Raw genomic sequence first — 14644 nt, forward strand, 5'->3', positions numbered from 1 at the left:
ATCGCCAATATCACATCCTAGAGATATTTAAAAATTTATTCACATAAAACTCAATACAAAAATTTTTGTATTTGCTCTATTTGTCATCAATGAAAACTGGAAACAACCCAAATGTCCTCTACAGTGAATGGATAAAATGAACCGTGGTAATCCATACAATAAAAGGTAATTTTTTAAGAAAGAATAAAGTATTGAGACTCATGATAACTTAGATGAATCTCACAGGCATTATTCTGAGGGAAAGAAACCAGTCAAAAAAGTTCCATAGTGTGAAAATTTCATTTATATTGCATTCTGGAAAAGGCAATAGTAGAGCAATAGCAACATAGATTAGTGGTTATCCCGGATTTGGGGTAGAGGGTGTGGCTTCACAAGGACACTACTAGGGAGTTTTTCTATATCCTAACTGTGGTCATCATGATCCAAATCTACAAAGTTTCAAAACTCAGAGCTGCAAACAAACATACATGTACATACACCTAATTTTATGATATGATTATTTAAAATTATTTTTGAAAGCTGACATGTGTAATGAAAGAGAGATAGACATATCTGCTTATGCCCAAATAGCCCTTCTCCACATACCCACAGAAGAAATCAGTCAATGGTTGCTATGGCAGGGAGAGGAAGCACTTACTGAGGTTCAGGGGTGGGGAGGGCAGTGTCATTAATTTTAGATGTTGCTTTGCCTGGATTAAGGGTAAAGCACCATTTCTGGGTCTGTCCGTGAGGGTGTTTCAGGAAGATTGGCATTTGAATCAGTAGACTGAGTAAGAAAGCCCCACCCTCGCCCAGCATAGGTAGGCACCATGAAATTGGCGGAGGGCCCAGATAGAATGAAAAAGGGAAAGGAAAGGTAAATTGGCTTTCTCTTTCTCTTCTGGAGCTGTGACACCTTTGTCCTGCCCTTAGCAGCAGAACTCCAGATTCTCTGGCCTTTGGTCTCTGGGACTTCCATTAGCAGCTAACCTGGTCCTCAGGTCTTCAGAATTTGAGCCACACTATCAGCATCTCCAGTTCTCTAGTTTGCAGACAATCAATCCATCAGGGAACTTCTCAGCCTTTAAAATCAAATGAATTAACTTTCCAAGAAAATTCTTTCTCACAGTAGGGACCAAAGTTCCCAACTGTGATCCCAAAGACTCAGGAGGCTGAGGCAGGAGGATTGCAGGTTCCAGGTCAGCCTCTGCAAAGTAGCCAAAGTTTGTCTCAAATAAAAAGATGAAAAGGGTTGGGGATGTAGCTCAGTGGTAGAGCACTCCTGAGTTCAATCTTCAGTATTGAAAAAAGAAAATACCTTCTCATATATCTATCCCCAGGCTTAAATTGGAATCTATTTTATTAGTTCTATTTCTTTGGAGAACTTTTAACTAATACAGGTCCTTACTTTATTTTACACTTTCTGTGCTAACAGAATTATTTTCCTACAATGGGCTGAATTTCCTATTCAAAAACTTTCTCATTAATACACATTAATTATACAGAATAGTGGGGTTCATTGTGGCATATTTTATACCTGTATATAACCATTTGATCAACTTCAATCCCCAATACCTTCCCTTACTTTCTTCAGCTCCTCCTTTGATCCTATCCCTACTAAAAAGAGTATAAAACATAGTGAATATAGATCCGGTGATGGTGGCACACGCCTGTAATCCCAGCAACTCAGGAGGCTAAGACAGGAGGATCATGAGTTCAAAGCCAGCCTCAGCAACAGCAAGGCACAAAAAAACTCAGTGAGACCCTGTCTCTAAAAAAAAAATACAAAATAGGGCTGGGGATGTGGCTTAGTGGTAGAGCACCCCTGCATTCAATTCCCAGTACCCCCCCCCAAAAAAAAAACATAGTGCATATGAATACATTGGAAAGGAACATACAAAAATTTAAAAATAGGTATGGTGGCACACACCCAGAAACTCAGGAGGCTGAGGCAGGAGGATTGCAAGTTGAAAGTCAGTCTAAGCAACTTAGCAACGCCCTAAGCAATTTAGTGAGAGATTGTCTCAAATAAAATATTTTTTAAAAAAAGACGTGGCTCAGTGGTAAAGCTCTTGCCTAGCACATATAGGGCCCTAAGTTCAATCCCCAACACTGCAGGGGGGGGGGCGGAACAGTGCTAAGATGTGGCTCAGTGGTAAAGTGACCCCTGTGTTCAGTCCCTGGTTTTATACATACATATATTTTTATCTCCTAAGTGAAATTTATTGTTACTCTTGCCTTTCATTTCTAAATTTGGTATTGTGGGGGCTGGGGATGTGGCTCAAGCAGTAGTGCGCTCGCCTGGCATGCATACGGCCCGGGTTCGATCCTCAGCACCACATACAAACAAATATGTTGTGTCCGCCGAAAACTTAAAAAAAAAAAAAATTAAAAATTCTCTCTCTCTCTCTCTTTAAAATAAATAAATAAATAAATAAATTTGGTATTGTGCTATTTTTTTACTCTTTGTAGACATGTTTCCTGGGGGTATACATTTTTAAATAAAATGAGTAAAACCCATCATAAAATGAATATGGAACTTCAAGGGACCCTGAATAGCCATAACAACCTGAAAACACAAAGTTGAAAATCTCTCATGTCCTGACAAAACTTACCACAAGTCTACCCAGATCAAAATCACGGTGGTATATACATACAATGGAATATTATTCACCCAAGAAAGGAGTGAATTCCTGATGCATGCTACAACCTGGATGAACCTTGAAGATGTCATGCTAAGCCACTTACAAAAGGACAAATATTGAATGATGCCACTTAAATTAGGTATCCAGAAGAGCTGAATTTACAGAGACAGAAAAATAGAATGGTGGTTGCTGAAGGTGGGTGGGGAGTTACTTTTTTTTTTTTTAAGAGAGAGAGAGAGAGAATTTTTTAATATTTATTTTTTAGTTTTCGGCAGACACATCATTTTGTTTGTATGTGGTGCTGAGGATCGAACCTGGGCCACACGCATGCCAGGCGAGCGCACTACTGCTTGAGCCACATCCCCAGCCCAGAGGGGAGTTAGTTTATGGGTACAGTTTTAGCTTGGAAAGATGTCAAGTTCTGGAGACAGAACAGTGGTGATGGATGAGAATGTGGCTTATGTTACTAAACTGTACACTTAGCAACACAAAAATGGCTAACTGGTAAGTTTTATGATATGCATATTTTATATCACAATTTTCAATTTTTTTGGTAGTAGGGGGGTTTAACCACTGAGACTCCTCCCCAGCCCTTTTTTATATTTTATTTAGAGACAGGGTCTCACTGAGTTGGTTAGGGCCTCACTAGGTTTCCGAGACTGGCTTTGAATTCACAATCCTCCTGCCTCAGCCTCCAGAGCCACTGGGATGACAGGTATGTGCCACTGTATCCAACTTATATCATAATTTTTTAAAACAACAACTTAATTAGAATTTGGTCAAAAGACTCAACAAACATTTCACTAAAGGTGAATGGCAATTAAGCACTTGAAAAGACCATTAATGTCATTAACCATTAGAGAATTGCAAATTAATCAGAATTGCTACTACACATTTATTAGAAAGGCTAACATGAAAAAGACTGATATTACCAGGAACTGGCAAGGACCCAGGACAAGTGGGTGTTTCTCACATTGCTAGAGGTGACATAAAATGACACAGCAACTCTGGAAAAACAGGTTGGCAGTCTCTGAAAAGCTAAGTAGACGCTTACCATGTGCTCATGTTCCTGGGTATTTACCTGGAGAAATAAAAACTTATTTTCACACAAAAAGCTATAAAACGTGCATAACAGCTTTATTGGTAATAACAAAAATTGGATAAAACCCAAATGTCCTTCAATGGATGAATGGATAAATCAATCAGGCAGACAACTATTCTATAATAAAAGGGAAAGAAATGTGACACAAATTGAATGGATCTCAAGGACATTAGGCTAATGACAAGAATCAACCTCAGAGTTACATATCACTGGATTCCTTTTTTGGGGAGTGGGTGGGTACTAGGGATTGAATTCAGGGGCACTTGATCACTGAGCCACATCTCCAGTCCTATTTTGTATTAAAAATATTTTCTTTGAGTTGATGGACAGCATGCCTTTGTTTATTTTTTATGTGGTGCTTAGGATCGAACTCATTGCCTCACACATGCTAGGCAAAAGCATTCTGCCACTGAGCTACAGCCCCAGCCCCATTTTGTATTTTATTTAGAAACAAGATCTCACCGAATTGCTTAGGGCCTCAGCAATTGAACTTGCAATCCTCCTGCCTCAGCCTCCCAAGCTGCCAGGATTACAGGCATCACCACAATGCCTGGCTAGATTCCCTTTATATAACACACTTTGTGTGTGTGTGTGTGTGTGTGTGTGTGTGTGTGTGTGTGTGTGTTCGCGTGTGCATGCGCCAGGGAACAGAGCAGTGGTTGCTAGGAGTTGGTAAAAATGTGACTATGAGGTTAAATGAGGGCGTTTTCTCCCTGATGATGAAACAATTCTGTATTCTGATTGTTTGAATCTGTATAACATTCTATACTTAGAATTTACACACACACAAATAATACATATCAAAACTGGTGGAATTTGAATAAAGCATTATAGTATAATTGTATCAAGTCGGTTTCTGAGTTTTCTTTTTAAATTTAGTTGTAGATGGACACAATATTTTTATTTTATTTATTTATTCTTTATGTAGTGCTGAATATTGAGCCCAGTGCCTCATATGTACTAGCAAATGCTCTATCACTAAGCTACAACCCCAGCTCGGTTTCTGGGTTTTGACAGTGTATTATGGTCTCATAGAAGATATTATCATTGGGAAAAGCCAGGTGAAAAATACATAGAAACTCTGTATTATTTTTGCAACTGTATTATTTTGCAAAGATTATTTTAAAATCTTTCAAGTTATAAAAAGCCAGACACAAAGTGTGCATGTTGTATGATTCATTTATTTCAAGTTCTAAAAGAGACAAACTAAAATACGGTGTTGAAAATCAGAATTGTGGGCTGGATGCAGTGGCACATGCCTATAATCCCAGCATCTCTGGAGGCTGAAGAGGAGGATCGCAAGTTCAAAGCCAGCCTCAGCAATTTTGCAAGGCTCTAAGCAACTCAGTGAGACCTCTAAATAAATATATACATGCTGGGGATGTGGCTCAGTGGTTAAGCCATCCCTGGGTTCAATACCTGGTACCCCACTTCCCTGCAAAAAAAAAAAAAAAGAAAATCAGACTTGTGGTTCCCCTATGAGATGCTGGGTGGAGAGTGATATAAAGAGACATGAAGTAACTGTCGGGAGTGGTCAAAATAAATATGCATTTTTCTGTTTAAGTTATACCTAGAAAGGAGGAGGAATGAAAAGCCTTCATTAATTTTGCTTGAAATGACCAAAAAAAAAAAAAAAAAAATTGATGGGGCTGGGAGTGTGCTCAGTGGTGGAGCACAAGGTTTTGTTTTTGTTTTTTTTTTTTTTTTTTTTTTTGTGTGTGTGTGTGTTTGGCTTTGGTTTTTGCCTTAATAGGGATTGAACCCAGAGCCTCCCATATGCTAGGCAAGGGCTCTACTACTGAAACTACATCCCCAGTCCCTCTTATTTCATTTTGATATAGGGTCTCACTAGATTGCCAAGGCTGGCCCTGAATTCGTGATCCTCCTGCCTCAGCCTATAGAGAAGATGGGATTAAATGTAGGACTACAGATTTGCACCACCGTCCCCTGCCACCAGGACATCCCCATTACCAAAAGACAAAAAAAAAAAAAAAAAAAAGACTTGCATAAAGGACTTTCTGAGGAGTGACTAAAGAATCTAGAGTGACTTGAGGATAAAAGTTCCCTCTGTAACTCTGCAGATATAATTCTGAGAGAGGCCTGGTTGACCAATTTATACTTCCCAATCCCTTTTGGGAAAATCTAGTGAGCATAGTCCACAGTTTGGTTTTGAGCAGATTATGGGGTTGTAAATCTAGTATTTTCATCTTTGGGTCTTTTATTATTGAACAGAAAATTGTGTCCAGCCTTTCCAAAAGGTCAGTTTGAAAGGAAAGCACAGGTACCAATGAACACCAGTGAATATACCCATGTGTCTAAAATGTCCAGCGTTACTTCAAAAGCAACCTCTCCACTGGGGCCTGATTGTGCTGCCTTCCTGGCTGGGCTGGCCAGAGTGGCTGCACAGACTCACTCTTCCTTTTTGGTTATCTGTGCATATGAGGCCCAAGAATACTGTCCTTTGTTTAGGTCCCCACCATCCAAATTCTGGTTTCTCTTTGTGTCATTGTTCCTTCACCTGGATATCACCTCTGGCTTTGTAATTCTGACCCTGAAATCTGAAGGGTTTCAGTGCTGAGTGCTGGGGGAAAGGGAACCCATTCAAATCTTTATTCAGAGCAGGGATACAGGAATCCCTGGAGACTGACCTCTCAAATTCATGGGTTTCACAGGGATTCTGGGGCTGTCAGGGAAGTGTTTAGCGTTCCTGGCCCTTGCTGGCAGGAAGTAGATCTCAACAGCAGGTGAGGGAAACTTGGGGGAGTGCCCATTCCATACCTTGGGGACCATCTCTCCATTTTCAAGATAATGAGACAGAGGCCCAGAGAGTAGAGGCCATCTCTAGGCAGCAGTCCCCAAATTTATGACTACCTAGCCTTTAGGTTCCAGGTTCCTATTCCTTTACTGGGTGTGTCATCTAAAGTCAGCTCCATCAGAATGGACTGACTTCCTGCCTCTATACAACAGCCTTGCCCCAGGCTCCTCCTCTGCCCCATCCAAAACCTTCACAGCAATTCCACTGATTCCAGCCCCAAACGGATCTCATTCCTGTCCCCTCCTCTAATTGAGGGCTCTTTCTGTCAGACTCCTGCAGACTCCCAGGTGTCTGTTTCTGCCTTAGCTACCCCACCTCCTATTCTCCCTTAGCAGCCGTACTGATCCCTTCTGATCTAGTGATTTCCGTACCACAACTGGCTCTCCCAGAACCCTTAGATTTAACACAGCTTCCTCCTCACAGCCCACAAAGCCCTGACTCAGAGATGGCTGACTGGTCTGCAGAACGGAATGTTTGGAATGTCTTGGAAATGGACAGACTTGAGTCCCCACCCAAGAACCAGACTAATGAGCTTCAAGAGATTGCCCTTGTTAGGCCTTTGGTACCTTCCCATTAAGTTTGCTATAAATTCACGCTGTTGTTACCCCTTCTTGGCAAGACATCCAACTTCTACCTTAGGAAGCAGTGAGGAAAGATTGCCCTTTAAAATCTGACTGTCCTGCCAGGTGTGGTGGCACATGCCTGTAATCACAGCGATTCAGGAGGCTGAGGCAGGAGGATCTCAAGTTGGCAATTTAGTGAGACCCTGTCTCAAAATTTAAAAAGGGCGGGGGAGGGGCTGGGGATTGTAGCTCAGTGGTGGAGCCTCTCCCCCACTCCCACCCCGTTTCATCCTCAGCAAGGAAACAAACAAACAAACAAAAATCAGACAGTTCTAAATTTAAATGTTGGTTCACTCAACCAATCTCTACTGCATTTCACACATCTGAAAATGAAGGCAATAACCCTCTGGAGTCACCAGAGGGTTATTGTGCCCAGTGAGCTATAAAGCACACATCACAAAACTTAGCACACATTAGGCGCGCTTACTATGTCAATGAAAGCTATTGTTTGCACTTTAAGGAACCAACAACTGGGCATGGTGATGCACCCCTGTAATCTCAGCGGTTCGGGAGCCCCAGGCAGGAAGACCAAGAGTTCAAAGCCAGCCTAGAGCAAGCACAATTCGCGGGCGTGCATGCCTGAAATCCTAGCTGCTCGGGAGGCTGAGGCAGGAGAATTCAAAGCCAGCCTCCGCAACATCGAGGCCCTAAGCAACTCAGTGAGACCCTGTCTCTAAATAAAATACAAAATAGGGCTGGGGATGTGGATCAGTGTTCCAGTGCCCCTGGGTTCAATTCCCAGTACTCTACAGCCCCCCAAAAAGAACCAACAGCGCTGCGCAGAGTCCAGGCTCACTCTACAGCCGAAAGTCCCCCATCACTAGTGTGTGTGCAAGCACTACTTGGTGCCCAAAGGATTCCAGCACCCGCAGAGGGGCGGCCTCTTAAAATCCCTCCAGCCTCACGCCATCGCGCTCCTCACAGGGTGACTCCCAGTCTGCTCAAGCACCAGCAGTCAGAGGCGTGTGCCCTGCGTGCACCCCGCGCGTGCGCGGCCGCCTGGGGCGGATAAAAGTTGAGCCGGCCAGAGCAAAGACTCAGCATCCTACTCCACCCCCGCCGGGCGCTCGGCCCCGCGGCCGGTGGGCGGAGGGGCGGGCCACGCAAGCGCCGCGCCCTGCCATTGGTCGCGCCGGCGGGGGGCGTGGCCTACCTCGTCTGCGTCCCCGCTGTGTTGTCATTAGGCGACGGCTAGAGGACACGGTCAAGATGGCGGCGGTATCGGGGCTGGTGCGGAGACCCCTTCAGCAGGTAGGCAGCGGCTCGCGGCCCCCGCGACCCTGCGCGACCCATGCCCACCCAGCGACCTCTCTGAGTGTCCTTCTCTCCCCCGCCCCAGGTCTCCGGGCTGCTGAGGAGGCGCTTTCATCGGACCACGCCGGCCGCCCTGCAGGTAACTCGCGCGGGAGCTCCGCAGGGCCTGAGGGAATCCTTGTCCCGGGACCGGGTCTGGAGACGCCGGGGTCGCGCCAGCGCCCTAGCTGGTCCGCGTCGCGGAGATAAGTGGCCTTCGCAGGCTCTGGGGGCCGCGGACTGACGCATCCTGCGTGGGGCTCCTGCTGCCTCCATCGCCGCCGGGCACTAATCACACTGGCTTGTCGCCCCGTGAGGCTGGTTGGGATCAGATGAGCCATCGAAGAAAACTAGTGGCTTCCTCTATCAACCGCACCCCCATCTTTCTTTTTTTTTTCTTTTTCATGTGACAAAATATGCTCAACATTTACTCCTTTAAAGTGATAATTGAGTGGCATCAAGTACATTCACCATATGCAACCATCACCACCATACATTTCCAGAACTTTTTTTTCATTGTCCACTTAGAAACACCATTCACTCCCCGATAATCCCTTAACCACCACCACCCCCTTGTAACCTCTGTTGTACTCTGGGTTTGCCTCTTCTAGAACCTCACGTAAGTGGAATTCGTTTGGCCTTTTTGCGCCTGGCTTATTTCTCTTAGCACATTATCTTCAGGATTAATATATGTAGGATACAACAGAATGTGTTTCCTTACACAGTCTGAATAGTATCTGTTGTGTGTATACATTTATTTCATTCATTTATGCAAAGATGGGCATTTGAGTTTCCACCTTTTGAATTTGTGAGTAATGCTGCTATGAATGTTGTTGTGCAGGTATATATTTGAGTCTTCCTTTCAGTTCTTTAAGGTATGTACCTAGCAGCAGAATTGCTACAGTGTATAATAATATCCACCACCACCCCCTTTTTTTCTTTACTAGAAGTTTCTGCCATTCTTTGTATTAAAATAACACCTTATATATCCTCAGTTCAAAGTGTTTGGCAGTGTCTGGCACCTAGTGAGTGCTCAATACCTAGCCTTAGTTAAGCTTCCCTGATTTTCTCTACCCCTTAGCCCTCTTAACTGTGGTAACAAAACAACCTAGCATATGCCTGTGAGCTAGGGTGGCCTGCAAATAACATGTACATCAAGAAAAGTATTAAGGCTGGGCATAGTGTCATAGTCTGTAATCTCAGCCACTCAAGAAACTGAGGCAGGAGGATCACAAGTTTGAGGCCAGCCTGGGCAACTTAGCAAGAAGCTGTCTCAAAACATAAAAGGGCTGGTGATATAGCGTACTGATAGAGCACCCCTGGGTTCAATTGCCAGTACGGCCAAAAAAAAAAAAAAGTTCAGTAAGCTTATAACTGACATATCCAGTTTAAGATAGCAATATAACTTATTTAAGAATTCTTGGAACTTTTAAGGAGAAGCCTGTTTTAATTTTATGTTTCGTATTGTGTACAGCCTAGGTAAGTGTAAAGGAAGAGAATCTCAATGATATTCTAAATAATCCTCTAGTATATTGGTAGTTTTTCTATTCCTGTGACAGATGACAGTTCGAGATGCTATCAATCAAGGTATGGATGAGGAACTGGAAAGAGATGAGAAGGTATTTCTTCTTGGGGAAGAAGTTGCCCAGTATGATGGGGCATACAAGGTAACCAAAATAGTGAAAGTTATTCAGAACTGAAGTGGCCCTTCACACCAACATGTGCTTAAAAGTAATGGGTTCATCTCTTAATTGTAGGTTAGCCGAGGCCTGTGGAAGAAATATGGAGACAAAAGGATTATAGATACTCCCATATCTGAGGTAAGCCCTCCTGTAGGAAGTTGATCTTTGAAGGGCATATCTATCAGTGTTTGCAATCCTGATTTTTTAGATCTTTGTCTTAGGCTTGTGATTTACTTTACAGATGGGCTTTGCTGGAATTGCTGTCGGTGCAGCTATGGTATGTAATAAGCTTATCCAAAGAGACTTCTTTTAATGGGATCTTTAAAAACATTGGATGTTGGAGGAAGGGAGAGGTTGTTTGCCACTCTTCATTGCTGTTTCTATTCTTTTTTAACATCAATGTTTTTGATTTGACAGGCTGGTTTGCGACCCATTTGTGAATTTATGACCTTTAATTTCTCCATGCAAGCCATTGATCAGGTTATAAATTCAGCTGCCAAGACCTACTATATGTCAGGGGGCCTCCAGTGTGTGCCCATAGTCTTCAGGGGGCCCAATGGTGCCTCAGCAGGTGTAGCTGCCCAGCACTCACAGTGCTTTGCTGCGTGGTATGGACACTGCCCAGGCTTAAAGGTGGTCAGCCCCTGGAATTCAGAAGATGCGAAAGGACTCATCAAATCAGCCATTCGAGATAACAATCCAGGTCAGCAAAGTGATCCCTATGTCTCTTTTGAACTTTATTTATTTATTTTTTTTTTTAATATTTATTTTTCAGTTATAGGCGGACACAACATCTTTGTTTGTACGTGGTGCTGAGAATCGAACCCGGGCCGCACGCATGCCAGGCGAGCGCGCTACCACTTGAGCCACATCCCCAGCCCAGTCTCTTTTGAACTTTAAAAAAAGAAAATGAAAGCTGGGGGCAGTGGCACACACCTGAAATCCTAACGACTTGGGAGGCTGAAGCAGGGGGATTGCAATTTGTAGGCTAGCCTCAGAGACATAGTATAGTTTTAAGCAACTTAGTGAGGCTCTTTCTCAAGATAAAAAAAAAAATTGAAAAGGTTGGGATATAGTTCAGTGGTGAGGTACCCTTGGGTTAATTCCCCAGTATGAAAAAAACTAAAAACTCCTTGCATCGAAGGAATCATTAAAGGCCTCTACTTAGGATTAGATATATCAAATACTAATGATTTATAGATAATAGATATTGTAAAGATAGTAAAGAATGTGGTTGTTTTTTTAGTTCCAACTAAAATGGGAGCAGTTAGGTAAAGGTGACATTTACTGCACACTCCACAACACTGTCTTAACCGCAGCAGATAAAATTATATTGGCTGGGGATGTGGCTCAAGTGGTAGTGCGCTCACCTGGCATGCGTGTGGCCCAGGTTCGATCCTCAGCACCACATACAAACAAAGATGTTGTGTCCGCCGAAAACTAAAAAATAAATATTAAAAAATTCTCTCTCTCTTAAAAAAAAAAAAAAAAATTATATTGACCAAACTACAACTGTAACAACATAGACCATCCTTAAGTTATTGGACATAATAGAAACAAGGCTTCCTAATAAACACAGTGAAACTTTTCACATGATAAATGATGTTGTCCATGCATTTTTAGTCATTATGTAGTTAGTTAATTTTTGCTTAAATATTTATATTTTGCAGTGGTGGTACTAGAGAATGAATTGATGTATGGAGTTCCTTTTGAATTTCCTACAGAAGCTCAATCAAAAGATTTTCTGATTCCTATCGGAAAAGCCAAAGTAGAAAGGCAAGGTAAGACTGTGCATTTAGTATACATTTAAACATTATTTTGGGGGGCTGGGGATGTGGCTCAAGTGGTAGCATGCTCGCCTGACATGTGTGCGGCCCAGGTTCGATCCTCAGCACCACATACAAACAGAGATGTTGTGTCCGCCGAAAACTAAAAAATAAATATTAAAATATTCTCTCAAGAAAAAAAAAACATTATTTTTAATCCAGCCCCTCTTTTTTTAAGTCAAATGAAGTCTAGAAGGTATTGCTATGTATTTTGAAATAATAAATAAATAATAATAAAACTAAAAATGTAAAGGTGAGCTTAGGTTAAGAATATGTGGAGCTGGGGACATAGCTTGGTTGTGGAGCACTTGCCTAGCCTGCACAAGACCCTGGGTTCATTCTCCAGTACCACAAAGGTGGGAAAAGATATGATGTGTGATGCCTGATTTTTCATACAGTTATGCTTCTCAAATCTCAGTCCAGTAGGTGTGTATTTCATTTTTAGGAAGGCGGCTACATTCCTTGGCTCACTGGAATGAAATTGAGGACTTGACAGATGAACAAGAGCCACAGCTGATTGCAGACTGGTACCGCATCTTTATTCTCAACCTGACCTCTGACCTGTGACCATTCTGTTTCAGGGACACATATAACGGTGGTTTCCCATTCCAGACCTGTGGGCCACTGCTTAGAAGCTGCTACGGTGCTATCTAAAGAGGGAATTGAATGTGAGGTGAGTGGACATTCATTTGCTCTTAAGAAATCAGAAAGCCTCTTTAAATATAAGACCTAGAAATGGGAGTTTGAGTTCTGTAATAGGTTAGTTGGTTGTAAAATCTTGCTTTGCCACTTAGTTCTGTCTCTCCTTAGAGCTAAGAAGCAGCTTGCTTATCACATAACTTAGCTTTTTACCACTCAGGTTCTAGGTCTTTTAGAATAGTACTTGCTTTCTCAAGACTTAGCCTTTGGGGCTGGTCTTAGGCACATACTCAGAAGTTAATGATTCTAACTTTCTCTGTAGGACCTGTGCTTACTATTTACACTTGGGCAAGATACATATTCCACTTCTCATCAGCTATAAAATGAGGATAATGTAAATACTACTCCATCGTGGGATGGCTGTGAGCATTATACTGAGTGTAAGGCCTGGTGCATGCTAAGCTCTCAGTGCAAGTTGGCTATTATTTATTTTGCCAAGATAGAAGTTAGAGCTGAGGAGGACAAATGAATTCTATATGTGAACAGAGCTGCTGAGAGAAGAGATTTTTGCTTTAATTACAATTTTCCTTTTATTACATTTTGTACATTCATTAACAAGAAACAAAAAAAGGAAGTTGTTATTATAGGGTCCAGGCTATCTTTGTGCTGCAGTGCTTCCATAAAGCGTATTTATATTATGCTGTCTGTTTAGGTGATAAATATGCGTACCATCAGACCAATGGACATTGATACCATAGAAGCCAGTGTCATGAAGACAAATCATCTCATAACAGTGGAAGGAGGCTGGCCACAATTTGGAGTAGGAGCTGAAATTTGTGCCAGGATCATGGAAGGTATTTCAGAGAAACTGATTCTAGAATGTAGTCAAGCTATAATAAAATTAAAGCCTTAATTTGTACTGGATAAAGAAAGAAAAAAAAACTAGGGATGGCCAAAAGACTTGGCGATTCAATTTGTCATTTTGGCATTTTTTCCTTTGGGTAAGTGTTTTAAAAAGCAAAGCCAGAAACAGTTCCCCACAATTAGAAATTCTTCACCTATGTTTTCTTTTCCTGGGTAACCACATCTCTGTGTTAAGTGGGTAGTAGTCAGCTGGCTTCTGTCGCCTCTCTCAGGAAAGCCTGCCTTCTCTCCTAGGCCCTGCATTCAATTTCCTGGATGCTCCTGCTGTTCGAGTCACTGGTGCTGACGTCCCTATGCCTTATGCAAAGATTCTAGAAGACAACTCTGTACCTCAGGTCAAGGACATCATATTTGCTATAAAGAAAACATTAAATATCTAGTTTGTACATGAATATCAAGTCACTGAGATTTACTTAAAATACTTGCTGGGACTTCACCTGGATTGTACTGTAAGACCTTACAATTCAAAAAGTTCTCTCTAAGGCAGCAACAGGTGTTTTGTACTGGTGGGATGTCTGAATGTGTCTGAGTGGGGAAGACGCCACTCTTCTGCCCTAGACTCCATGCTTTCACTGTCTGTTACGGTTGTCCTGTTCTTTGAATGCATTAATGTAAAATTTTACCTCTTTTGCTAGAAGGACAAGGTATGAATGTGGCATAGTACTGATGAAAGTTATATCCAAAAAAGATAACTTATATGTATAAATAAAGTGTATAATCTACATCTACTGTTTGATTGTTTTGATAAGGAATAAAGGAATTCCTGATTATATTTTTATTCATGAAATGATTAATGTGGGTGGAAATTTCAAAATTCTTTACGAAATTAGCCATGCATATTGCATTGCCTATAATCCCAGCAACCCAGGAGGCAGAGTCAGGAGGATAGCAAGTTTGAGACCAGCCTCAGCAGCTTGAACCTTAAGCAACTTTGTGAGATCATGTCTCAAAATTAAAAATAAATAAAAAGGGCCAGGGATGTAACTCAGTGGTAAAGGGCCCCTGGGTTCCACCCCCAATACCCAAAACAAAACAAAACCCAATGCTGCCTCTTGTGGCACATGCTTGTAATCCCAGCTACTCAGGAGGCTGGGGCAGGAAGATTACAAGTTCAAG

General features: G+C 42.2%; 1 protein-coding gene across 1 annotated transcript; it reads left to right on the forward strand.

The window, feature by feature from the left end:
• Positions 1 to 8324: 8324 nt before the first annotated feature.
• On the forward strand, positions 8325 to 14300 carry Pdhb (pyruvate dehydrogenase E1 subunit beta). The gene is made up of 10 exons (XM_076871035.1): positions 8325 to 8415; positions 8504 to 8557; positions 10017 to 10124; positions 10215 to 10277; positions 10381 to 10416; positions 10557 to 10842; positions 11810 to 11920; positions 12547 to 12638; positions 13317 to 13458; positions 13763 to 14300. Exons 1-10 carry the CDS (start codon positions 8374 to 8376, stop codon positions 13906 to 13908), a joined length of 1080 nt encoding a protein of 359 aa, XP_076727150.1. The 5' UTR covers positions 8325 to 8373; the 3' UTR covers positions 13909 to 14300.
• The last annotated feature ends 344 nt before the right edge of the window (positions 14301 to 14644 follow it).

The sequence above is a fragment of the Callospermophilus lateralis genome, chromosome 1 (genome assembly GCF_048772815.1).
Source record: "Callospermophilus lateralis isolate mCalLat2 chromosome 1, mCalLat2.hap1, whole genome shotgun sequence".
NCBI lineage: Eukaryota > Metazoa > Chordata > Mammalia > Rodentia > Sciuridae > Callospermophilus > Callospermophilus lateralis.

What these genes read in the sequence shown, in the direction of transcription:
- Pdhb (XM_076871035.1), top strand. Translation starts at nt 8,374, where the DNA reads ATGGCGGCGGTATCGGGGCTGGTGCGGAGACCCCTTCAGCAG. An exon ending in AGCCAAAGTAGAAAGGCAAG is followed by an intron (nt 11,921 to 12,546) that starts GTAAGACTGTGC and finishes ATTCTGTTTCAG; the next exon opens with GGACACATATAACGGTGGTT. An exon ending in AAGAGGGAATTGAATGTGAG is followed by an intron (nt 12,639 to 13,316) that starts GTGAGTGGACAT and finishes CTGTCTGTTTAG; the next exon opens with GTGATAAATATGCGTACCAT.